This window comes from Ursus arctos, unplaced genomic scaffold (genome assembly GCF_023065955.2).
Source record: "Ursus arctos isolate Adak ecotype North America unplaced genomic scaffold, UrsArc2.0 scaffold_36, whole genome shotgun sequence".
Classification (NCBI taxonomy): domain Eukaryota; kingdom Metazoa; phylum Chordata; class Mammalia; order Carnivora; family Ursidae; genus Ursus; species Ursus arctos.
In genome coordinates, this window is record NW_026623050.1 from 8,899,642 (window position 1) to 8,923,621 (window position 23,980).

The 23,980-nt window shown below is 35.9% G+C and overlaps 1 protein-coding gene and 1 non-coding gene across 2 annotated transcripts in view; both read right to left on the minus strand.

Moving 5' to 3' along the window:
* The window catches only part of UBR1 (ubiquitin protein ligase E3 component n-recognin 1), a 131,137-nt gene that overhangs the window by 90,684 nt on the left and 16,473 nt on the right, over positions 1 to 23,980 (minus strand). Inside the window, exon 4 of the mRNA XM_026479892.4 lies at positions 10,980 to 11,090. Coding sequence (XP_026335677.1) covers positions 10,980 to 11,090 — 111 coding nt within the window. The remainder of the gene's footprint in view (positions 1 to 10,979; positions 11,091 to 23,980) is intronic.
* On the minus strand, positions 9,135 to 9,237 carry LOC113242096 (U6 spliceosomal RNA). Its single transcript, XR_003311802.1, has one exon. It is a non-coding gene; the product is annotated as a U6 spliceosomal RNA (small nuclear RNA).

Genomic DNA, 23,980 nt, shown 5'->3' on the forward strand with positions numbered 1-23,980 from the left:
AATCACCTTTTGAATCTAATTCTAAATCCAAAATCAGCTTAGTTCAGTTAGGACTAAATTCACTATTCCGAGGCCATTATGATTCAGGAAAACCCCAAATGGACTGGAAATCCATGAGGCCGAGGGAGGGAAGCTAGTTTTGTAGACTCAATGAGTCAACTTAACTCCCAAGGATTCTTTCAGGTACTTAAAACACAATGACAGGTTTTGCAGAATGACTAGTTATGGAATGAAGAGGTTATAAAAACCAAGCCACAAATTACTCTCTGATGTACCAAAATATTTCAGTACCCTTTCAAAAATACTAGAGGAAAGTGAAATAATCAGAATTAAAAGCGTTCATTAAACAAAACAAAAATGAGAATAAATTTGAAAGGTTTAAACTGGTATTCCAGTGAATGGACATTTGGTAATATTTAATCAAGTAACGGGCACTTGATAAATATTTGTCAAATGAAGGACTGGCCATCTGAGATTAGGACAAGTAAATGAGGCAATCTAAAAAATGAATGCTGAATAATAAAGTGAATGGGGGAAAAGGCTAACAATTGGTGAATGGGTAAAAAGTATATGAATATTCTTGGTACTATTTTTATTGTTGCCTCTTTTCATAAATTTAAAATTACTTCTAAATTCAAGATTTTAAAAAACATGCTGGAACTCAGAATCTAAAGATCTGAATTTTAGGTACAACTTTGCCACTGACTAGATAATGCAAACCTGAGCAAGTCACTTACTGAGTCTCTGTTCCTACTTCTATAAAATGGAGCTACTGTATCTACCTCACAAAGTAGTAATGAGGATAAAATGATACTATTCATGTGAACGATCTCTCTTAATTCTAAAACATATGAATATGTGGTATTATTAGTATCGCAAGTAAGAAAGGTAATGGGAAAAGCAGTAGAAGCTGTAATACTAATAATAACAGGTAACATTCACTTAGCCCTTAGAATATGCCAGACATATTCTAAGGGCTGAGCACTTTGCATGTATTATCTCATTTAATCCTCACAGCCCTATGAGGCAGATGGTATTATCTCCAATTTAGAGATAAAATGAAAGGTAGAAAGGTTGATTAACTCTGCCAAGGTCACAGAGCCATCAGTGGGGTTATAAAGCAAACTGAGGACACCTGTTCTAGAGCCCATACTGTTGTGCTCTAATACTTCTACTCAAGAGAAGACAACACATTTTACCTCTCCAAATATAATTCCATTTCTTTCCATTCTGAGTTTTGTAAAATAGAGTACACTACACACGAATGGTCACATGGCACAAATATACAGAATACCAGGGGTTTCTTAATGATAGATCATTATCCTTTATGACATATTGCAATGTTTTTTCCATCTGTCATTTAATCTCATGACAAAGCTTTTGCTATAAAGAAGTCATTAATTTTTGCATAAGCAAATTTATCAGTCTTTTCCTTTTTATGGCTTCTGAATTAAAAAAAAAATCTTTGAAAGACCCAATCTACTTCAAGATTATTTTTAAAAAATTCACCCATATTTCCTTCTAACAAGTTTATAATTTTTCTTAAAAAAAAAAAAAAAGCTTTTAAAAATCCTTGATATTTCTGGAATTTATCTGATCAAGCTTTGTACTTTTTTCCCCCTCAAATGGGTAGCCAGTTACAAACCGCCGCCAATCTGAAATGCTATCTTTACTACCAATCTGGATTTAGATTCTCTTTTCTATTCCATTCTTTGCTGTCTATTCCTGTAGCAAGAGTCACATTATTTGGATTACTACGATTAGACCTACCCACACTCCTAACTCTTTATTTCAGCTTTTCCTGACAATTCTCAAAGATTATTTTTCCAGAAGAACTTTTGATTACTTTGTCAAGTTCCAAAAGAATATTTGGTTGTTATTCTGGTTGAGGATATACTGATTTTGTGGATTAACTCTAGAAAAAATTTTTAATTTTGTATATTAATATTGTATATTTTTTTGTAATATTGAATCGTCCAATCCAAGAATGAAGTATATCTCCTGATATTTTCCTTCTTTCATGCCTACCAGAGTATACTTTTCAAGTTTCTTAAAATAGAGATGGCAGATTGATTTTTTCCAAGTTATTATATTTTTTCTCATGCTATAGTGAACGAGATCTTCTCTTCCATCACATTAAAAAAAAAATCTCTATACCCAACATGGGGCTTGAACTCACGATCCCAAGATCAAGAGTCATATGCGCCACTGACTGAGCCAGCCGAGCACCCCTATTCCATTACATTTTCTTTTTTCCCCCCAAGATTTATTTTAGAGAAAGAGAGCACACATGCACAAGCAGAAGGGGCAGAGAGAGAAAGTGAGAGAGTCTGAAGCAGATTTCATGCTGACTGCAGAGCCCAACATGGGGCTCGATCTCAAGACCCTGAGATCACGACCTGAGCCAAAACGAAGACTTGGACGCTTAACCAGCTGCACGATCTGGGCCCCCTTCCACTACATTTTCTAAAAGATATTACTGCTTGTAAGGGCATTCAAGTAATATTCGAATACATTAAACAGAAAGACTAATGGTTTTTAATACGAGTTCTGTAACCAATAACTTGACTAAACTCTACTCTAGTTTCCATTTTTCAGTTAACATTCTTGGGTTTTCCAGGTATCATGACAATTCTGCCTGCTCTCCAATATTGATGTATGTTAGTTTATTCTGTGAGCCTATTTGACTGACTTCCAGAACAGTGTTAAATAACAGCAATAGATTTCCTTTTCTTCTCTCTATAATGGGAATACCCTGTTTCATCAACGAACATGATTAATGACTTTTGATTTCAGGTCTATAATCCTGGAAGAAATTAAGAATGTTACCAAAGAAGCTACTTTCCCAACTAAAATTAACAACTCAGGAAACACAGATGTTGGCAAGGATGCAGAGAAAGGGGAACCCTCTTACACTGTTAGTGGGAATGCAAACTGGTGCAGCCACTCTGGAAAACAGTATGGAGATTCCTCAAAAAGTTAAAAATAGAACTACGCTACAACTCAGCAATTGCACTACCGAGTATTTATCCAAAGGATACGAAAATACTGACTTGAAAGGGCACATGCACCCCAATGTTTATAGCAGCAATGTCGACAATAGCCAAAACATAGAAAGAGCCCGGATGTTCATCTATAGATGAATGGATTAAGAAGATGTGGTACACACACACACACACACACACACACACACACACACACAGGAATATTACTTAGCCATCAAAAAGAATGAAATCTTGCCATTTGCAATGATGTGGATAGAACTAGAAGGCATTATGGTAAGTAAAATAAGTCAGTCAGAGAAAGACAATTACCATATGATTTCATTCATATGTAGAATTTAAGAAACATAACAGATGAACATAGGGGAAGGGAAAATAAAATGAGACAAAAACAGAGAGGGAGACAAACCATAAAGAGACTCTTAACTCTGGGAAACAAACTGAGGGTTGTTGGATGGGGTAGTTGGGTGATGGCCATTAAGGAGGGCATGCGAAGTAATGAGCACTGGATGTTGTTGTATGCAACTGATGAATCACTAAATTCTACCTCTGACACTAATAATATATAATGTTAACTGAACTGGATTTAAATAAAAATTTTTTAAAAAAGAAGCTACTTTCCCAGAAAGTGCCAAGATTTCACAAGTGAATTCCAAGAGGAGTTCATTCCAGGAATGTAAGCATGATAGTGTCATGAGTGTTTTAAACTTGATTTCACCCACTAATGTTTTATTTAGTATTTCGACATAACAATTATTAATAAAACTGATCTGTAAATTCTCTATTTTGTCAAATATGTGGTCAATATAATGTTGGCTTTACATAACAAATTTGGAAACTTTCTCTTTTCCCCCTTCTATGCTTAAGGACAGTTTCTATGTTTTTGTTATTTATTTGGTGTTTAATTGAGTGATTTTTATTTTTAATCAGTAAAATTTTTTAAATATAGAAAAACAGGAAGATAGGGGTGCCTGGGTGGCACAGCGGTTAAGCGTCTGCCTTCAGCTCAGGGCGTGATCCTGGCGTTATGGGATCAAGCCCCACATCAGGCTCCTCCGCTATGAGCCTGCTTCTTCCTCTCCCACTCCCCCTGCTTGTGTTCCCTCTCTCGCTGGCTGTCTCTAGCTCTGTCGAATAAATAAATAAAATCTTTAAAAAAAAAAAAAAAAGAAAAGAAAAACAGGAAGATCAGTATAACAAGCACACTTTTACCTAAATTCAGTAACTGTTATTTTTCCATATATGTATTTTTTGTTCAAGTATTTTAAGGTAAAAATTAGTCATATTTTACCCCTAAATACTTAACATGCATCTCTAAAAAAATAATTTTCTTTTTTTTTTTTAAAGATTTATTTATTTGAGAGAGAGAGAATAAGACAGAGGGAGAGAGAGAGCATGAGTGGGGGGAGGGTCAGAGGGAGAAACAGACTCCCCGCTGAGCAGGGAGCCCAATGTGGGACTCAATCCCGGGACTCCAGGATCATGACCTGAGCCGAAGGCAGTTGCTTAACCAACTGAGCCACCCAGGCACCTTAACAAAAAGAATTTTCTTACATACTTATGATACCATTATTATATCTAGTAACATTGATAATTTTTAAATATCATCTAATGTCTTGAACATATTCAGTTTTCCTAATTCTTCCCAAAATATCTACTGCACTTGGTTATTATGTCTAGGTCATTTACATCTAAATGAATCTCCCATCCCCCCTTCCAGGCTTTTGTTCTTCATGCCAGAAACCAGGCCATATTTCCTATAAAAACTCCTACATTCTAGATTTACCTTGAAATGTCCTACATTTTATATTAATCTTTCTTGTGGTCTTCTTTATCGTGTTCATGTTGCCCCTGTATTTCCTAAAAGTTAAACCCCAAGGTTTTATTAAGTTCAGGCTAAACATTTTTATCAAGAATATTTAATAAGTGGTGGCTCATTCAGTTAAGCGTCCAACTTGTGATTTCGGCTCAGATCATAGTTTCATGGGTCGTGAGATGGAGCCCTGTGAAAGGCTCCATGCTCCATGCTCCATGGGGAGTCTGCTTGAGACTCTCTCTCTCTCCCTCTGCCCCTTACTCAACGTATGCCCACGCAATCTCTCTCTCAAATCAATCTTTAAAAAAAAAAAAAAGAAGAATATTATTTCATAAGTGAGGCTCTAGGTACTTCAGTTTTTTTAATAGCTTGAGATATAATTCATATACTATACAATTCACTCAAAATATACTACTTAATGGTTTTTAGTATATTAGATATTTGTATCTATCACATCAGTTTTAGACCAGTTTCATCACCTCAAAAAAACAAAAACAAAAAAACTCCTTAGTGATTTCTTCCTCCCCCACCCAATGCCTCCAACCCCCTAGACCTAAAGAACCACTAACCTATTTTTCTGTCTGTTTAAACGTGCCTATTCCGGACATTTCACTTAAATGTAATCATATAATGTGATCTTTTGTATTTGGCTTTTGCACTTAGAGTAATGTTTTCAGGGTTCCTCCAAATTGAAGCATGTTTCATTACTTTCCTTTTACAGCCAAATAATGCATTGTTTCGATTTACCCACATTTGTTTATCCATTTATCAGTTGACGGACACTGAGTTTTATTATGAGTAATATATTATTCTGTAACGATACTATTATGATAACGCTACCATGAACATTCATGTCTAAATATGTGCTTGAACAACTGTTTTCAATTATTTTGAGTATATATCTAGAAGTGGAGTTACTGGAGTGTATGTTGACTCTACATTTAATCATTTGAAGAAATGCTAGACTATTTTCCAAAGTGGCTGCACTATTCTACATTTCTACCAACAGCATACGAGGGCTCCAGCTTTGTCACATTCTCACTAACACTTGTTATTATTTGTCTTTTTGATTATAGCCATTAGTGGGGATGAAAAAGAATGTCATGATTTTGGTTTGCATTTCCCTAATGGACAATGATGCTAAGCATCTTTTCATGTGCTTATTGGCTATGTGTATGTGTATATATATATATGTATATATACTCTTTGAAGAAGTGACTATTCATGAAGAAATGACTTTGCCGGTTTTAAAAACTGGGTTGTCTTTTTATTGTGGAGTTTTAAGAGCTCTCTGTAAGTTCTAGATACAAGTCCCTTATCAGATAATATGATTTGCAAACATATTTCTCCCATTCTGTAGGCTTTTCATTTTCTTGACAGTGTCCTTTGATGAAGTCCAATTACATATTTTTTCTTTTATTTTTCAGGCTTTTGCTGTCGTATCTATCAATCCCCTGCCAAATATGAGGTAATGAAGATTTACCTCTATGTTTTCTTCTAAGAGTTTTATAGTTTTAGCTCTCACATTTAGGTCTTTGACCCATTTTGAGTTAATTTTCATGTATGGTGTGAGCTAGGGATCCAGACTCATTCTTTTGCATGTGGATATCTAGTTGTTCTGGTACCATTTGATAAAAAGACTATTCTTTTCCTAGTGAAGGCCCTTCGTATTCTGGTTTTGAAAAACAGTTGACCACAGACATGTGGGTTTATTTCTGGACTCTCAAACCTATTCTCATAATCTCTATGTTTATCATTACGTCATACCACACTGTCTTGATTACTGTTGATTTGTAGTAGGTTTTGAAATAGGGAAGTGTGAGTTCTCCAAATTTGTTCTTTTTCAAGGTTGTTTTGGCTATTTCTGGGTCCCTTATAATTTCATGTAAATTTTAAAGTAAGCTTGTCAATTACTAAAATAGAGAAAAAAAATCTCTCAGTTGGAATTCTGATAGGAATTGTGTTGAATCTGTAGATCAACTGGGGAGTATGGCCTGTGATATCGTGAAGGAAGAATTATAGGAAGAAATATATTGGGTCTTTGTTTCTGGTATAGAGCTCCTAAAACCCTTGGAATTTCCAAAGTGATGAGAGGAATTTTTAAAGTCTTTTGTTATGCTAAAGAAGTGACTTTCAGAAAGTAACAAAGGATGGGGGCTGGTTGCCAGGGGGACCAACCATGATCCAAAGGCTGGAGCTTCAAGTCCTACCCTCTGACCGCTGGAGAGGGAAGAGGGGCTAAAGGTTGAATCAATCACCAATGACCAATGATTTAATCAATCATGTGCCTATATAGTGAAACATCCATAAAAACCCAAAAGGACGGGATATGGAAAACTGGGTTGGTGAATACACAGAGATCTGGGGAGAGTGGTGTACTCGGAGAGCATGCAAGATCCCCAACCCATCCCCAAATATTTTGCCCTATGCATCTCTTCCAGCTGGCTGTTTCTAAAGTACAGCCTTTTATAATACATAGGTAATGTAGTAAGTCTAGGAAATCTGATTTCCTTAGTTCTATGAGCTGCTCTAGCAAATTAATGGAATCCGAAGAGAGGGTTATGTGAATCTCTGATTTACAGCCAGTTGGTCAGAAGCAGAAGCAAAGAGAACAACCTAGACTTCCAACTGGCATCTGAAGTGGGGGCAGTCTTGTGAGACTGTGCTCTTAACCTGTAGGATCTGATGCTATCGCCATGCAGAGAGTATCAGACTTGAGTTAAATTTGTGGGATACCTGGTCAGTGTCAATGGAGAACTGAGTTTAATCGCTTGGTGGTGTTGGGAAAAAACACCCAATGGACTGCCACATTAACAATTTTAAGTCTTCTAAATACCATATGATTTCACTCATGTATGGAATTTAAGAAACAAATGAGTAAAGGGGAAAAAAGAAAGAGAGAAAGAAGCAAAGCAAGAAACAGATTCTTAACTATAGAAAACAAACTGATGGTTACCAGAGGGGAGGTGAGTAGAGGGATGGATGAAATAGGTGATGGGGATTAAGGAGTGCACTTGTCGTGATGAGCACTGGGTGACGTATGGAATTGCTGAATCACTATATTGTACACCTGAAACTAATATTACACTGTATATTAACTAATGGGAATTAAAATAAAAACTTTCTTTAAAAGTGGGACTTTTTCCATTTATTGAGATCTTTAATTTCTTTCAACAGTGTTCAATAGTTTTCAAAACATAAATTTTATACTGTTTTTGTTAATTTATTTCTAAATATTTTATTCTCTTTGATACTATAGTAAACGTGGAATTTTTTTCTCAATTTCTTCTTCAGATTTTTCATTACTGATGTATAAAACCACAAGTGATTTCTGTAAAATTATCTTGTATCCTACATTCTTGCTGAACTTATTAGTTCTTTTTTTTTTTTTAAAAGGTTTTATTTATTTATGTGACAGAGATAGAGACAGCCAGCGAGAGAGGGAACACAAGCAGGGTGAGTGGGAGAGGAAGAAGCAGGCTCCCAGCGGAGGAACCTGATGTGGGACTCGATCCCGGAACGCCGGGATCACACCCTGAGCCAAAGGCAGACGCTTAACGACTGCGCCACCCAGGCGCCCCTGACCTTATTAGTTCTAATAATATTTTTTTGTGGATTCCTTAAGATTTTCCATATACAAAATCATGTCATCTGCAAATAGAGCTAGTTTTATTTTTTCCTTTCCAATCTGGATGCCTTTTATTTATTTTTCTTGCATTATTAATTGCCCTAGCCAGAACTTTTAATACAGTATTGAATAGATGTGACAAGAGCAGAATCTTTGTCTTATTCCTGATCTCAGGGGGAACGTATCTAATATATTTACAGCTATGAGTTTTTCACAGATGCCCTCTATCAGGGTTGAGAAAGCTCCTTTCTACTATAAGTTTGTTAAGTTCTTTTATGATGAAAGTGTGTTGGATTTTGTCAAATGCTTTTGCTACATCTATTTAGGTGATCATGTGGTTTTGTTTCTTATTCTGTTTATATGGTATTTTCCATTAACTGATTTTTTTCATTTTTCACAAACTTTTATTTTTTCCCCAATATTTCAAATTTATTTAAATGTTCAGTGTAATACTAGTTTCAGCAGTAGAATTTAGTGATTCATCACTTACATATAACACCCAGTGCTTATCACAAGTGCCCTCCATTATACCCATCACCCATTTAGCCCATCCCCCTGCCCCCAGCAACCCTAAGTTTATTCTCTATAGTTAAGAGTTTCTTATGGTTTGTCTCCCTCTCTTTTTTTTTTTCCTTTCCCTTATGATCATCTGTTTCGTTTCTTAAATTCCACATATGAGTGAAATCATAAAAATATGGAACAATTCATGAGTTTGTCTGTCATCCTTGTGCAGGGACCATGCTAATCCTCTCTTTATCATTCCAATTTTAGCATATGTGCTGCCGAAGCAAGCTAACTGATTTTTAGACATTAACGATGTACTTTATCTTACATCCTGTGAGGAGACTCATTATGCCTATCACCCTACTATTAGTAATGATGCTAATACTGATGACCAGTGTCAGGAGATGACAGTATGATACCTCCATTTAAAGTTTCACTTTTTTCCTCTATGCCTAGCAAGTAATCTAGGAGATGACAATTTAGAACTATGTGAATATTGTTCTTTATCAACTCATTTCTTAATGGGTTTAGTATCCATTAATGAATCTTGCCTGAATCAAATATTTCCTCGAGATTTGCAAAATGTTAATTATTCTAATCCTATTATCCCTTCTCTATTAGCTAGCTAGCATTCACCTAGAAAGAAGAGCTTTACCTCATAAACTAGAAATACTTGTTTACCATGAAATACAATTCCTATTGAAAAGGCAGAATAGGGGCACCCACCGGAGAAGCTCAGTTGGTTAAGCGTCCAACTCTCAATTTCAGCTCAGGTCATGACCTCAGGGTCCTGGGACAGAGCCCCGTGTAGGGCTCCGTAGTTCAGAGCAAGTTCAGGGGGTGGTCTGCTTCAGATTCTCTCTCTCCCTCTGCCCCTTCCCCCACTCCTGCTCACACACGCTCTCTCCCTCTCTAAAATAAATAAATATATACAATCTTAAAAAGAAAAGGTAGAATAAATGCTTAGTTCATTCTTTTAATTACTAGTTTTTAGAGTGAGAAATTGATATAATAACCATTGCCATGGCAATGAACCACTGCCATGGCAAAATTATTTAAGTTCTTTTTAGTTTTATTAGAAACTCATGAATTTGCATATATTACGATTCAATCAGTTATAGTAGTTACTTTATTAGTATTATTTTGATGCTCCAACTGCCCAACTCCTATCAATGACAGCCCTTTCAAGCTGGGTCCTAGATTGTTTAGACACAGACCCATCCTCATAAGTTTACCTATTCCTTGACTCAGACCTGGTCAGGTATTTTTACAGGCCCTGAGTTCTTTTAGTGGGTAATGGTACTTAAAGAGATCAAAATCTGGGCCCTAGGGGGTATTCAATGCTAGAGGATTATCTGGAACAGTTTAAAGAGTATACAAAATATCTAATTTTTGCAGTTTTGAAAAGGGTTACTCTGTGAAACCATTTGAACATAGGAAGTACTTTTTAGGAAGTACTTTCTTGTGACAACATTCTGAATTTCTTCATTGGTTATTAACTGTTCAAGTTTTCTCTATGTCTGAGTAAATCATGAAATTTTATACAGCTTAATAAAATAATCCATTTTTCAAGTGTATTTGCACAGAGTCTCATAAAGAGTCTTTTATAACCCTTTTAATTTCTTCTGTATCTGTAGGTCTATAGTTATTTCCTTATTTTCCTTCCTAATAGCCTTTATCTGGGCTTACTCACTTTTCTTGATTAGGATGTACAGCAAATTGACTATTTTTTCTTTAAGAAAAGCAATTATTGAAGTTACATGTCAATTCTACTGTTCCATTTGCTCTTTTAGCCTTATATGTAGTTTGCTCTTACTTATCAAATCGACTGCTTAACAAATAGAACAAAAAAATTCACCCTTTAGACAAATGAATATAGAGTGGGATAAAACTCCTTACATTTAAATACTAGAACATAAAAATCAGGATTCTTAATGGAATTGAGTTTAACCCATACACATAACATTTCTTTCTATATCATTGTATCAAGCTTAAAATAATTAGCAATTTCTAAAAATAGTATTCTTACCTCTTTTGTAGTACCTGCTCTTCCAGGTTCATGACTTACACAAAAAGGGCCAGTTTTCCATGCCTCTGTGTCTCCACAGTCACAAAATCCCCCTCCAGTAGAAGTATGCATCTGATAAAAATGAAAAATGAGTTTGTCTTGATTTCAAAACACATTACAAAGCAAGAAGGACAAAGATGACTCAAATAATAAATGCTCCCCAATACTTAAACCTTAACTGGCATTAATATAATAGAAACCAAATAAACCGAAAACCATTTTAGTTAACCAAAATAAATAAAAATCTGAACATTTAATCACAACAAAAATAAGCCTTTAAAAATTGACAAAATTTTGAAACAAACATGCTTTGAAACAACTAATTCTTAAATAATAGTTTTTAAAATTGTGTACTAATGGAGAACAGACTGTGAAGTGTGCAAAAAAAAATCAACCCACTTTGCAACACCTAGAATGCTTGAGTAATGACATTTTTCTGCTTAAACACACTTCTAAAAATCATTATAATAATACTTATATAGTTAAGAAACTTTACAGTATTTACATCTATTTGATGTTCCATTGCAACTAAAATTATTTACTTTTACTTTTATTATTATAATTATTTACTATTCACTTTTCCTTTCGGGGTACCTGCAAACAACAAAAAAATGATGCAACATATATGAATCCAGATAGAGGATGATGACAATGACCTGATTTTGAATCTTCCCCAAAACCTTCCTCTCCCACACATAAAATAAACAAGGAGAGCAATAAAACCACATATGATTCATGTCTGCAGCATTCCTGAGAGATGAAAAATAAATGCCACGGCCTTCAAATGACTTGTTCGATTAGAGTTCCTGTTGCCTATTGCTTCAAGCCTACAAATGCAGACTAGAGAGGAGCTTAAGAGACTGCATGAAAGAAAACAGAGGGGTACGGAGGACTTAGATGAAGCACACACAAAGTCACGTCCAATGTTGAGGAACACAGGTTGAGACTTGGCAGTTCCCAGGGAAAGATCCAAAGTGAGCATAACCAGAAGTGGCAACATGAGAGAAGCACTGATTTTGGACGAAAATGAAAAACATTAAAAAAAAAAAAAAGTGATAAGCCCTCAACAGTGTGGCAGTAAATGAAAAAAGGAAATAAAAAGGGAAAATTAAGGATCCTACAGAAATGAGAGAAACAATACAGGCCAAACTCTCCTCACCTCACCTCTACCACCAATATCATCTATAAAATAAATTACAAACAAGAGGACCGAACTGATAGAAGAGAGCATTTGTGGACACTGTCCATGAAATAAAAAATAGAAGCAGACCATATTCATACAAAACTATTATCAAAAAAGAAAGGCAAAAAATGCAGTAAGAGCCAAAACCCAATCACAAAGCTGAAGAAAACTGTAATATAATGCTCAAACTTAATTTCATAGCCTCGAACAAGCATTTGGGGGATATGAAAGCCCTTAATCAGATTAAAGCACTTTTAATTAGAAACAAAGAAACTAAGAACAGAAGTGGACAAAAAAGGAATAAATGAGACCTGACTGAACTCAGGGGAAAAAAACAGAAGAGAACCAGAAAATCCTACCAGAAATGAATTCTAAATTACAAGGTGTCCAATAGATTCAAATGAAAAATTAATAAGTAACATTAAACAAAGCAGGAAAAACAATCAAGAAATGAAAAATGCAATAATTAAAGAAATACAGGGCCAGAGAGAAATCGGTTCCAACAGAAAATAGGGATAACTGGAGTCACCCAAAAAAGAAAATCTAAACAATGGAACAGAGCTGATATTCAAAACTGTAGTCTAAGGGAACTTCCTAAAATAAAAGACCTCAATCAACACACTGAAAGCATCCACAGTAACTAAAACTCACCCAGTACGATCAACTCTGAAGTATATCCTACTAAAATTCTAAGACTTTAAAGATAAATGTCCTGAGGCTTTCTGGCAAAAAGATGAAATAACATAGTAGCAAGAAAATTAGACTGGTATCAGACTTCTCAATGACAACATGTAAAAACAAGACAATAGCAGAGCTGTGTTTTCAAGGAAAGAAAATGTAAATCAAGAATGTTATCTCCAACCAAGCTATAAAAATACAATTTTGAACATGTCAGAACATCGGGAATACTGTATATATGAGCCCTTCCTGAGGAATCTACTTGAATAGAGATCAGCAAACTTTATGTATAAAGGAACAGATAGTGGGGTGCCTGGATGGTTCAGTCCGTTAAGCATCTGACTCTTGATCTCAGTCAGCTCAGGTCTTGATCTCAGGGTCATGAGTTCAAGCCCCGTGTCGGGCTCCATGCTGAGCGAGGAGCCTACTTAAAAAAAAAAAAAAAAGGAACAGATAGTAAATATGTTAGGCTTTTCAGGTCATATAATCTCTGCTGAATTACTCAAATCTACTGTTGTAGTGCAGAAACAGCCAGAGACAATAAATGAGCATGGTTATGTTTCAATAAAACTTTATTTATGATCACTAGAATTTAAATTTTATAAAATTTTCATGAAATAGGAATTTCATGTATCAAAAATTATTACTTTTATTATCTTTTCCCCAACCATCTATATAAAAACAAACTTAGCTTGCAGGCCATACAAAAACAGGCAGTGATGAACCACAGACTAGTCCACCAACCCTTAGAGGATGAGCTTCATCTGACCAAGAGGTGACTAGGAAGACCTCAGAAAAAGGGCAGATGGTGAACATTTATAAATTTAATTGCAGAGTTAAGAATAAATCAAAAGTAAGGACATGGATGAAGAATGTAAACATTATATGATCTAACAATCAGAAGGGCTACAACTAAAAATTGGGACAAGGGAAAGAAAAAGTAACATTAAAATTATCGACTATTATACGGGTCGTAAGAGGAAATCAAAGATACCATCAAAACTGACAGACTAGGGGCACCTGGGAGAAACAGTTAAGTGTCTGCCTTCGGCTCAGGTCATGATCTCAGGGTCCTGGGATCGAGCCCCGTGTCAGGCTCCCCACACAGCGGGAGTCTGCTTGTCCCCCTTCCTCTCTCTTTGACCCTCCCCCCACAACTGCCCCCAATCTTTAATCAGTTATTTTTTTTTTTTACATTTTGTCATCTGTTGGATAGACTTCAGATTATTGAAGAATGTCATTATTTTAATTTGCATATCTATTTGTAGTATTAACATCTTTTCATATTTTAATTGTACCTTTAATTTCTTCTGTATAGTTTCTTTACTCATTTTTCTATTGCTTTTTACTTACTGCTGTTACATATTTTACAAATATTTTCTTACTATGTCTTTTAAAAACTTTTTTTATTTTTTTTTTAAAGATTTTATTTATTTATTTGACAGAGATAGAGACAGCCAGCGAGAGAGGGAACACAAGCAGGGGGAGTGGGAGAGGAAGAAGCAGGCTCATAGTGGAGGAGCCTGATGCAGGGCTCGATCCCAGAACGCTGGGATCACGCCCTGAGCCGAAGGCAGACGCTCAACCGCTGTACCACCCAGGCGCCCCTAAAAACTTTTGTTTTTAATTGAGATTTATTGATATAACTTACATAAAATAAAATCTATACTTAAGATGTACAGTTTGAAGTTTTCACAAACATTATACAGTTCAGTAACCACCACCACCACAATCAAGATATGTTTGCCCATCCACTGAATTCCCTTTGCACTCAGTTGTCTTGCCTCCATACCCCTAGCTCCTGGCAGTCACTGAACTGTTTTCTGTCCCTATATTTTTGCCTTTTCAGAATGTCAGATAAATGAAATCATGTAATATGTAGTGCTTCCTGTCTGGCTTTTTTCATTTAGCATAATACCTCTGAGATCCTCTCATATATCAGCATTTTGTTCCTTCTTATTGCTGAGTAGTATGCCATTGTATGGATCTGCTACAATTTATCTTTTCATCAGATGGTGCACTTTTGAGTTGTTTCCAGCTTTTAAATAAAGCTTCTTTAAACATTCATGTACAAGTCTTTGTGTGGGCAAATGTTTGCGTTTCTCTTGGGTAACCTAGAAGTAGGATTGCTGAATCATAAGTTAAGTGTATATTTGATTTTATAAGATCTGTTTTCTGCCTTTTAACTTGATTTATGCTATCATTTGTGTTGACATTTTAAATATGTATGTTGTTAAATTTGCCAGATTTTTTTAAGGCTTCTAGATTTTGTGCCTTGATTCTATGCCATTCCCTATTCTAACAGTATGCTTTTACTTTTTTTTTTTTTTAAGATTTTATTTATTTATTTGGCAGAGAGAGCCAGAGGGCACAAGCGGTGGGGAATGGCAGAGGGAAAGGGAGAAGCACACTCCCCGTTGAGCAGGGTGCCCAACGTGGGGCTCGATCCCAAGACCCCAGGATCGTGACCTGAGCTGAAAGCAGACGCTTAACTAACTGAGCCACCCAGGCGCTCCCATTTTCATATTCTTTTACTGAGAATGTAAGCTCATGGTAATTCAAGGAAAACATCTGGCAAAAATCTAACAAAATTTTAAATGCATATACCCTTCAATCCAGGATATCTACCTCTAAATATCTAGCCTCAGGCATTCTTTTTTTTTTTTTTTTAAAGGATTTTATTTATTTATTTGACAGAGAGAGAGACAGCCAGTGAGAGAGGGAACACAAGCAGGGGGAGTGGGAGAGAAAGAAGCAGGCTCCCAGCAGAGGAGCCTGATGCGGGGCTCAATCCCATAACACAGGGATCACTCCCTGAGCCAAAGGCAGACGCTTAACGACTGAGCCACCCAGGCACCCCTAGCCTCAGGCATTCTTGAATATAGATACACTAGCTCATATGAAAAAAAAAGGCGTATGTGTACACTCAAATTTATTTGTTGATCACTGAAAAACTGGAAACAACATAATTGTCTAAAAAAGGAGAGGGTTAAATTTATGATGGGGGATATAATCCCACAAAGGAATACATGTGACAATTAAATAAGGCAGAAAAGTTGTTGTATGTATCAACATAGAATTATCTCCATGACACGCTGTTAGGTTGAAAACAAACTGCAAGACAGGATATATAGTAAGATCCCATTTACATACACACACGCATATACACACCCCTCCTAAACATATAAATGTGTGTGCATGTTTGTAAATACATAAAGATTTGTAAGGATGTACATACATTAAATTGTATTTAGTTTAACAAAGAAAGTACAATGGGACAGACTGGCAACTATAATTTTTATTTATATTTTTCTGTGTTGTTTGAAATTATTTAAAGGTAGTTTTGTTGTACTGCCTGGGTAAATTAATTATTTTTTAATGCTGTTGTATTTCAGACAATAAGAATATAAATCTCATCATGTAGGATTATAGCAGGCTGATGTTAAAATAGACCCTCATGGTTATTTTTATAATTAAATGTTAGGTATCAGCTCTACCTATGATCTAGTCCTTTTGATCCTAACATTTCAAGAGATGTTTGTTGAAAGCCTCTATGTCCCAGGTACTATGAAAGACATAGGTGGTGTCAAGTACATGAGACCTGGGCCTTGTCCTGGAGTTTGCAGTCACACGGGGATGAAGGACACATAAACATATCACTGTAATTTAGTAAATGAAGAAAGAGACATACACAGAAAAGGGACAGAGAAAGAGAAGACTGGTAGTGGGCTTTGTTTTCTTCTCCAGATTTATTCTAATTGACTCTGGAATGTGTTCAATAAAAGGATACCAATGTTAGAAGCTGGCCTGGTTTTGGTATCAGCTTCCAAGATACAAGAAGACCGTAGATAGGTGAACTCAGCCACTATTTTGGTTCTGTTTGATCAAAGCTACATTATTGTGATCGTGGCTTCCTGGAACTTAATCTACTGATCAAATCAATGACCTTGGCCCTGTCAGCAAGGATGATGGCAAAATAAACAGCCTTGTTCCTATTATCCAGGAAGCTGGCAAAGTAGCAATGCCAGGGTATTTCATATTCACCATTCCAGAATAAGCAAAGAGAAACAACATTAGAACAATCAAGAAAATATTTTTCAATGAAGTGGGGGAAAAATTTTTTAAGATGGGTTCAATTTGAAAGGTTTTAGTTTAAAGGGTTTCTATTTAAAGGTTTCTGAAGGTTCTGTGGGATTCTATACCACTACTTGTAGTACATTTGGTATAATTCTTTCCTGAAGCACTTTGGCAAAATGTACTAAGAACTTCTGAAATTCATTTTTAAAAATTAACAGACTTTGTTTTTTAGAACAGTTTTAAGTTTAAAGAAAAATTAAGCAGAAAATACCAAGTTCTCATATACCCCTTCCCCCGACAGTTTCCCCTATTATTGACACCTTGTATTAGACTGATACATTTGTTGCAAGTGAGGAGTCAATGTTGATACATTATTTTTGATACATTATTATTAACTAAAGTTCATAATTTACATTAGAGTTTTCTGTGTTGTACACTTTTTTAGTTCTAACAAATTAATAATGACATGTATATACTATTACAGTATCATACAGAATACTTTTACTACCCTAAATATCCTGTGCTCCACCTATTCAGTCCTCCATCCCTCCCACCACCATCCCCCAGGCCCTGAACTTTTTAGTCTCCAGTGTTGCCTTTCCCAGAATGTGATACAGCTAGAATCACACAGTATATAGTCTTTCACAGTAGCTTCTTTCACTTTGTAATATGCATTTAAGGTCCTGCCATCTCTTTCAGTAGTTCATTTCTTTTTATCGCTGAAGAATATTCCATTGTATTGGTATACCAAAGTTGGTTTATCTATTCATCTACTGATGGACATCTTGGTTGCTTCCAAGTTTTGGCAAATGTGAAAAAAGCAGCTATAAACATTCTTGTGCAGTTTTTTGTATGGATTTAAGTTTTCAGTTTACTTGGGTAAATATTAAGGAACACAAGTGCTGGACATTATGGTTACAGTATGTTTACTTCTGCAAGAAACTGCCCAAATGTCTTCCAAAGTAGCTGTACCATTTTGCATTTCGCCCAGGAGTAAAAGATCCTGTTGCTCCTATCCTCATCAGCATTTGGTGTTGTCATTGTTTTGGATTTTGGCCATTCTCATAGGTGTCTAGTGGTACTTCATTCTCATTTTAATTTAATAACATGTTGCTAAGCATTTTTCATGTACTCTATGGCCATTTATATATCCTCTTGGTGAAGTCTGTTTCAGATCTTTTGCCTATTTTTAAACTGGGTTGTTCATTTTCTTAATGTTTAATTTTAAAGAGTACTTTGTATGTTTTGGATACCAGTAATTTATCACATACATGTATTGCAGACTTTCACCTAATCTGTGGCTTATCTTTTTATTTCCTGAAATGTCCATATTTTTTAATCCAGTAATTCCACCTCTGAGAACCTATCCTAAGGAAATAATCCTACATATAGAAAAGTGATTCACATATAAAGATGTTTATAGCACGGTGCCTGGGTGGTTTTGTTGGTTAACCATCTGAATCTCTCTCTTTTCTTAAAGATTTTATTTATTTGACACAGAGAGACAGCCAGTGAGATAGGGAACACAAGCAGGGGGAGTGGGAGAGGAAGAAGCAGGCTCATAGTGGAAGAGCCTGATGTGGGGCTCGATCCCAGAACGCTGGGATCACGCCCTGAGCCGAAGGCAGATGCTTAACAACTGTGCCACCCAGGCGCCCCTAACCATCTGAATCTTGATTTCGGCTTGGGTCATGATCTCAGGATGGTGAGTCTGAGCCCCAGGTTGGGCTCCACGCTCAGTATGGAGTCAGCCTGAGATTCTCCTCATCTCCCTCTGGCCCTCCCCCCACTCGCACACATGCTCTCTAAAATAGATGAATCTTAAAAAAAAAAAAAAAGGTTTTTATAGCAACACTGCTTACCATAAAAAAACACAACTGAATCCTAATTACATTCCCCCCAATAATAGGTAAACAGTTAAAGTATGGTTAAGTATTATATACACAATATGTTTTAAAAGAAACACCAAAAATTTAATGTATAATTTTATATATTTTGCTTTTTCCATATAAAAGTATACCATGGGAATTTTCTTCTTTCACAACTTCATAAGCTACATTATGTCTTTTCTGATTTGAAAACATTTATTTCTGATTAAAGGGGATGATTGTATGAATATAGGCACACCTGAGAGATCATACAGGTTCAGTTTCAGACCACTGAAATACAGCAAATAGTATGACAAAGTGAGTCAAATGACTTTTTTGGCTTCCCAGTACTTATAAAAGTTACATTTATACTATACTGCAGTCTATTAAGTATCTAAATTATTAAGTGTCATTATCTTTAAAAAATGTTGTGTATACCTTAATTTAAAAATACTTTACTGTTAAAAATGCTAACCATCATCTAAGGCTTCAGTAAGCGGTAATCTTTTTGCTGGTGGAGGGTATTGCCTTTATGTTGATGGCTGCTGACTGATCAGCATGGTGGCTGCTGAAGAAGAGGTGGCTGTAGAAATTTCTTCAAATAAGACGACAATGAAGTATACCACATTGACTGACTCTTTCGTGAACAATTCCTCTGTTCTACGCAATGCTATTTGATAGCATTTTATCCACACTAGAACTTCTTTCAAAATCGAAGTCAACCCTCTCAAACCCTGCCCACTAATTTATCAACTATGTTTATGGAATATTCTAAATCTTGTCATTTCAACAATCTTCACCCAGAGTAGATTCTGTCTCAGGAAACCACTTTCTCTGCTCACCCATCAAAAGCAACTCCTCATCCGTTACAGTTTTATTTTGAGATCGTAACAAGTCAGTCATGTCTTCAGGCTCCACTTGTCATTCTAGTTCTCTTGCTATTCCTAACACATCTGCAGTTATTTTCCTCCAATGAAGTCCTGAACCCCTCAAAGTCATCCTTGAGGGTTAGAATCAACTTCTTCCAAATCCCTGTTTGTGATTTTTCCTTCTGCGCACAAATCACGAATGTTTTTAATTGCATCTAAAATGATGAATCCTTTCTATAAATTTTCCAATTTACTTTGCCCAAACCCATCAGAGAAATCACTATATATAGCAGCTGTAGTTTTATGATATGTATTTCTTAAAGGAGACTTGAAAGTTGTAATGACTCCTTGATTCACGGGCTGCAGAATGGATGCAGTGTTAGCATCAGAACAACATTAATCTTATTGTACATCTCCATCAGAGTTCTTGGGTGACAGATGCACTGTCAGTGAGCAGTCATATTTGGAAAGGAATCTTTTATCTGAGCAGTAGGTCTCAACAGTGAGCTTAAAATATTCAGTAAACCATGTTGTAAATGGAAATCTTGTCATCCAGGTGTTGTTGTTTCATTTATAGAGCACAGGCAAGCTAGTTTTCACGTAATTCTTAAAGGTCCTAGGATTTTCAGAAATGTAAATGAGCACTGGCTTCAACTTCAAGACATTGGTTGCATTAGCCTGTAACAAAAAAGTCAGCGTGTCTTTTGAAGCTCTGAAACCAGGCAATGACTTCTCTCTGGCTACTGAAGTCCTAGATGGCATCTTCTTCCAATACAAGACTGTTTTCTCTACATTGAAGATCTGTTGTCGAGTATAGCCACCTTCATTAATGATCTCAGCTAGACCTCCTGGATTACTTGTTGCAGCTTCTAGATCAGCACTTACTGCTTCACCTCACACTTTATATTACAGAGACGGCTTCTTTCCTTAAACCTCATGAACCAACCTCTGCTAGCTTCCAACTTTTCTTCAGTAGCTTTCTCACTTCTCTCAGCCTTTACAGAATTGAAGAGCATTACAGCCCTGCTCTGGATTAGGCTTTGGCTTAAGGGAATGTTGTGGTTGGCCTGACCTTCTATCCAGACCCGTCAGACTTTTTCCAGATCAGCAATAAGGCTGTTTTGCTTTCTAATCATCCATCTGTTCACTGGAATAGCACTTTTAATTTCCTTCAAGAACTTTTCCTTTGCATTTACAACTTAGCTAACTGGCACAAGAGGTCTGGCTTTCAGCCCAACTCAGCTTTCACCATGCCTTCCCCACTAAGCTTAATCATTTCTAGCTTTTGATTTAAAGTGAAAGATGTGTGATTCTTCCTTTCACTTGAACACTTAAGAGGCCATTGCAGGGTTATTAACTGGCATAATTTCAATACATTTGAGTCTCAGGGTATAGGGAGGCCTGAGGAGAGTGAGAGAGACAGGGGAATAGCCAGTCAGTGGAGCAGTCAGAACACACACAACCTTTACCAATTAAGTTTGCTGTCTTCTGTGGGTGCAGTTTGTGACAGCCCAAAACAATTACAATAGTAATATCAAAGATCATTGATCACCATAACAAATATAGTAATAATGAAAAAGTCTAAAACATTGCAAAAATTACCAAAATGTGACATAGAGACATGGAGTGAACAAATGCTGTTGGAAAAATGGTACCAACAGACTTGCCACAGCGTTGCCACAAACCTTCAACTGTAAAAAGCACAGTATCTGCAAAACACAATTAAGTGAAGTGCAATAAAGTAAGGTATGTCTATATATTGTTTGTTGTAACTCACTTTCCTTGCTTTAAAGGAAACATTTATCTATTTAAAAATAATCTTTAACAGTGGGTGTTTGTTTATTTTGAGGAGAAAATGCAGAAGTTAGCATCAGATTATTTTAAAAAATAGTACTGCAGTATGTTCTTTTTTCATATCTACTTTTTTTAATGTGTGCACAAGTATATAAGTTCTACCCTTTTAACAAATTTCAACTACGCAATACAGTGTTATCAACTATAGTCACCGCCTTGCACGTTAGATCCTAAGACCTTATTTTATCTTACTGTAGGCTTTCTAAAGAGATAAACTACAGAGAACCTAGCGATCATGAAGAGTCACATTACACACAGCAAGACAAACAGTTCAAAATTTCAACTCTTATTTTCTTGTTCTCAAATTGTTTTGGAATATCAGCCACTGAAAGTTTTTCTTGGTCCTGTCCCCTTCACACAGTGTCCAATCTTCAGTCTGTCCCCTGTCATTACTCTTCTTCCTCTTCTCTGGAGCAACACGTATCCCTTCCTACCTCTTCCACTCTTTTTTTTTTTTTAATGGCTTCTTTTTTTTCTTTTATGAAGTGTTTTATTATACAAAAGAACATACACAGTGTATAGGTAAGTTACAAAGTGTAACAATGACATGAACACTCATGAACCCAGCACCCAAGCCAAGAGAATATTAATACTGCTGAAACGGCCTGTGCCATCATTCAGAGTCCCATTGTCGTACCTGCCCTGGAAGTTACTACTCACCTGAATTATGCTTATTAGTCATTCACTTGCTTTTCTTTAAAAATTTCACCACACATACAGGTATTCCAGAGAGATTCTGTCAATTTATTCTCCCATCAAAAGTGTTCTGTTCCCTTAACACTCACATTTGATGGGCAATATTTTTTAAAGCTTACCGACATCACCTTTTATTAGTCATAAAATAGCCCATCCTTCTGATGACTCAAAGGTTCCTGAGTAAGCCATGTAAGCACCTGTAAGTAGAGCTCTGTAAAACCTCAAGATGGTAAACGTTAGTGTGCTCCATAAAAGAGTGCTTTGTGGTGGTGATGTAAACTGGTAAGCTTTAAAAACTTGAAGGTAGCTTGGTGAAAAGGTTCCCAAAATTTAACAAACGAGTTTTTACCAGTCTACAGAAAAACCAGAAAAGTAAGAAATGTAGTGAGCTCTTTCACAGAGCTACATGGATGCAATTTAAAAGACTGCTCTTTATTCTGGGATTATCCTACTTCCTTGGAATTAAAATGTCTTTTTCCTTTATAAAATGATAGGAAATGGCAGGTATATTTGGTTGCTGTCCATGTGTCCTTTTTAAAATTAAAACTGAACTTACTTGGCCAAAGAAAAATTTGAAAACCCTATGTCGCATCCAGTTTTTGCGAATTGTACTGATCCACAAAATCCCAAAGCTTGGAAAGCATAAGCTTAGAAGTCTTTAAATCTGAGGAACTGGAAAACTTTGGTCTTGAGACTTTGAGCATCTCTCCCCAATAGTCTCCCAGAGTAAAAATGAGAAGAAATTAACAACTTCCTCTTGTCTCTACCTCTGGCATTCTTTCTTTGGTTCTCTAGCATAAGAAATACTGTAATTAATGGAGGTGACGAGGAAATATAGAAATATGGAATAAAGTTAACAAATGCTTAACTTAATAAATCTCATCAGCGATTAGCTTTGCAATCTTGGGAAAACATTTTAACCACACTATATCATAGGTTCCTTAATCTGTTTATTCTTGTGCACAATAATAATACCTATAATCTATACCTATAGCCCATCACCTCCTGAAATAGAAGTGGTAATACTGAGGCCAGTCTCATAACATGAATAGCACCTTCAACTACATGGAAGACACAGACATAACTTCAAGATGTTATATATATTTACACAGGACTTTTTACACAGGCACATTTAACAGGATGTTAAAGAGAACCAACAATAACATCAACAACATCTGTCTAAGCCCAGAGTATACAAAGTATACAACCAATACAAATATTTGAGAAATACATTTCAGCTCAAAATAACAAAGTCGTCTAAAAATGTAACAAGTAAGGAAAAAGCCCTCAACCTAGTTAGTAATTAGGAAAATTAAAACACAATGTGATACCATTATATACACAACAGACTGGCTAAAATTAAAATGACTGACAAGACCAAATCTTCCAAGAATGTGCAGGAATGGGAACTCCCACACAGTGCCGGAGAGACTATAAATTAGTAGAACCACTTTGGAAAACAATGTGACATTATTTATTATAACTGAAGATTCACATACCCTAGAACTCAGCATTCTATTCCAGATATATACCTTAGTGAAACTACTAGACATGTGTACCAAAATACACAAATAAGAATGTTCACAGCACAACTGTTCGTAACAGCCCCAAATCAGAAACAATCTACATATACAGTACAATGAAAAAAGACAACATGGATTATTGAACACTATAAGGTCATTGGACAAACTACAGCTATTAGACATAATACTGAGTGAAAGAAGCTACTCAACAAGA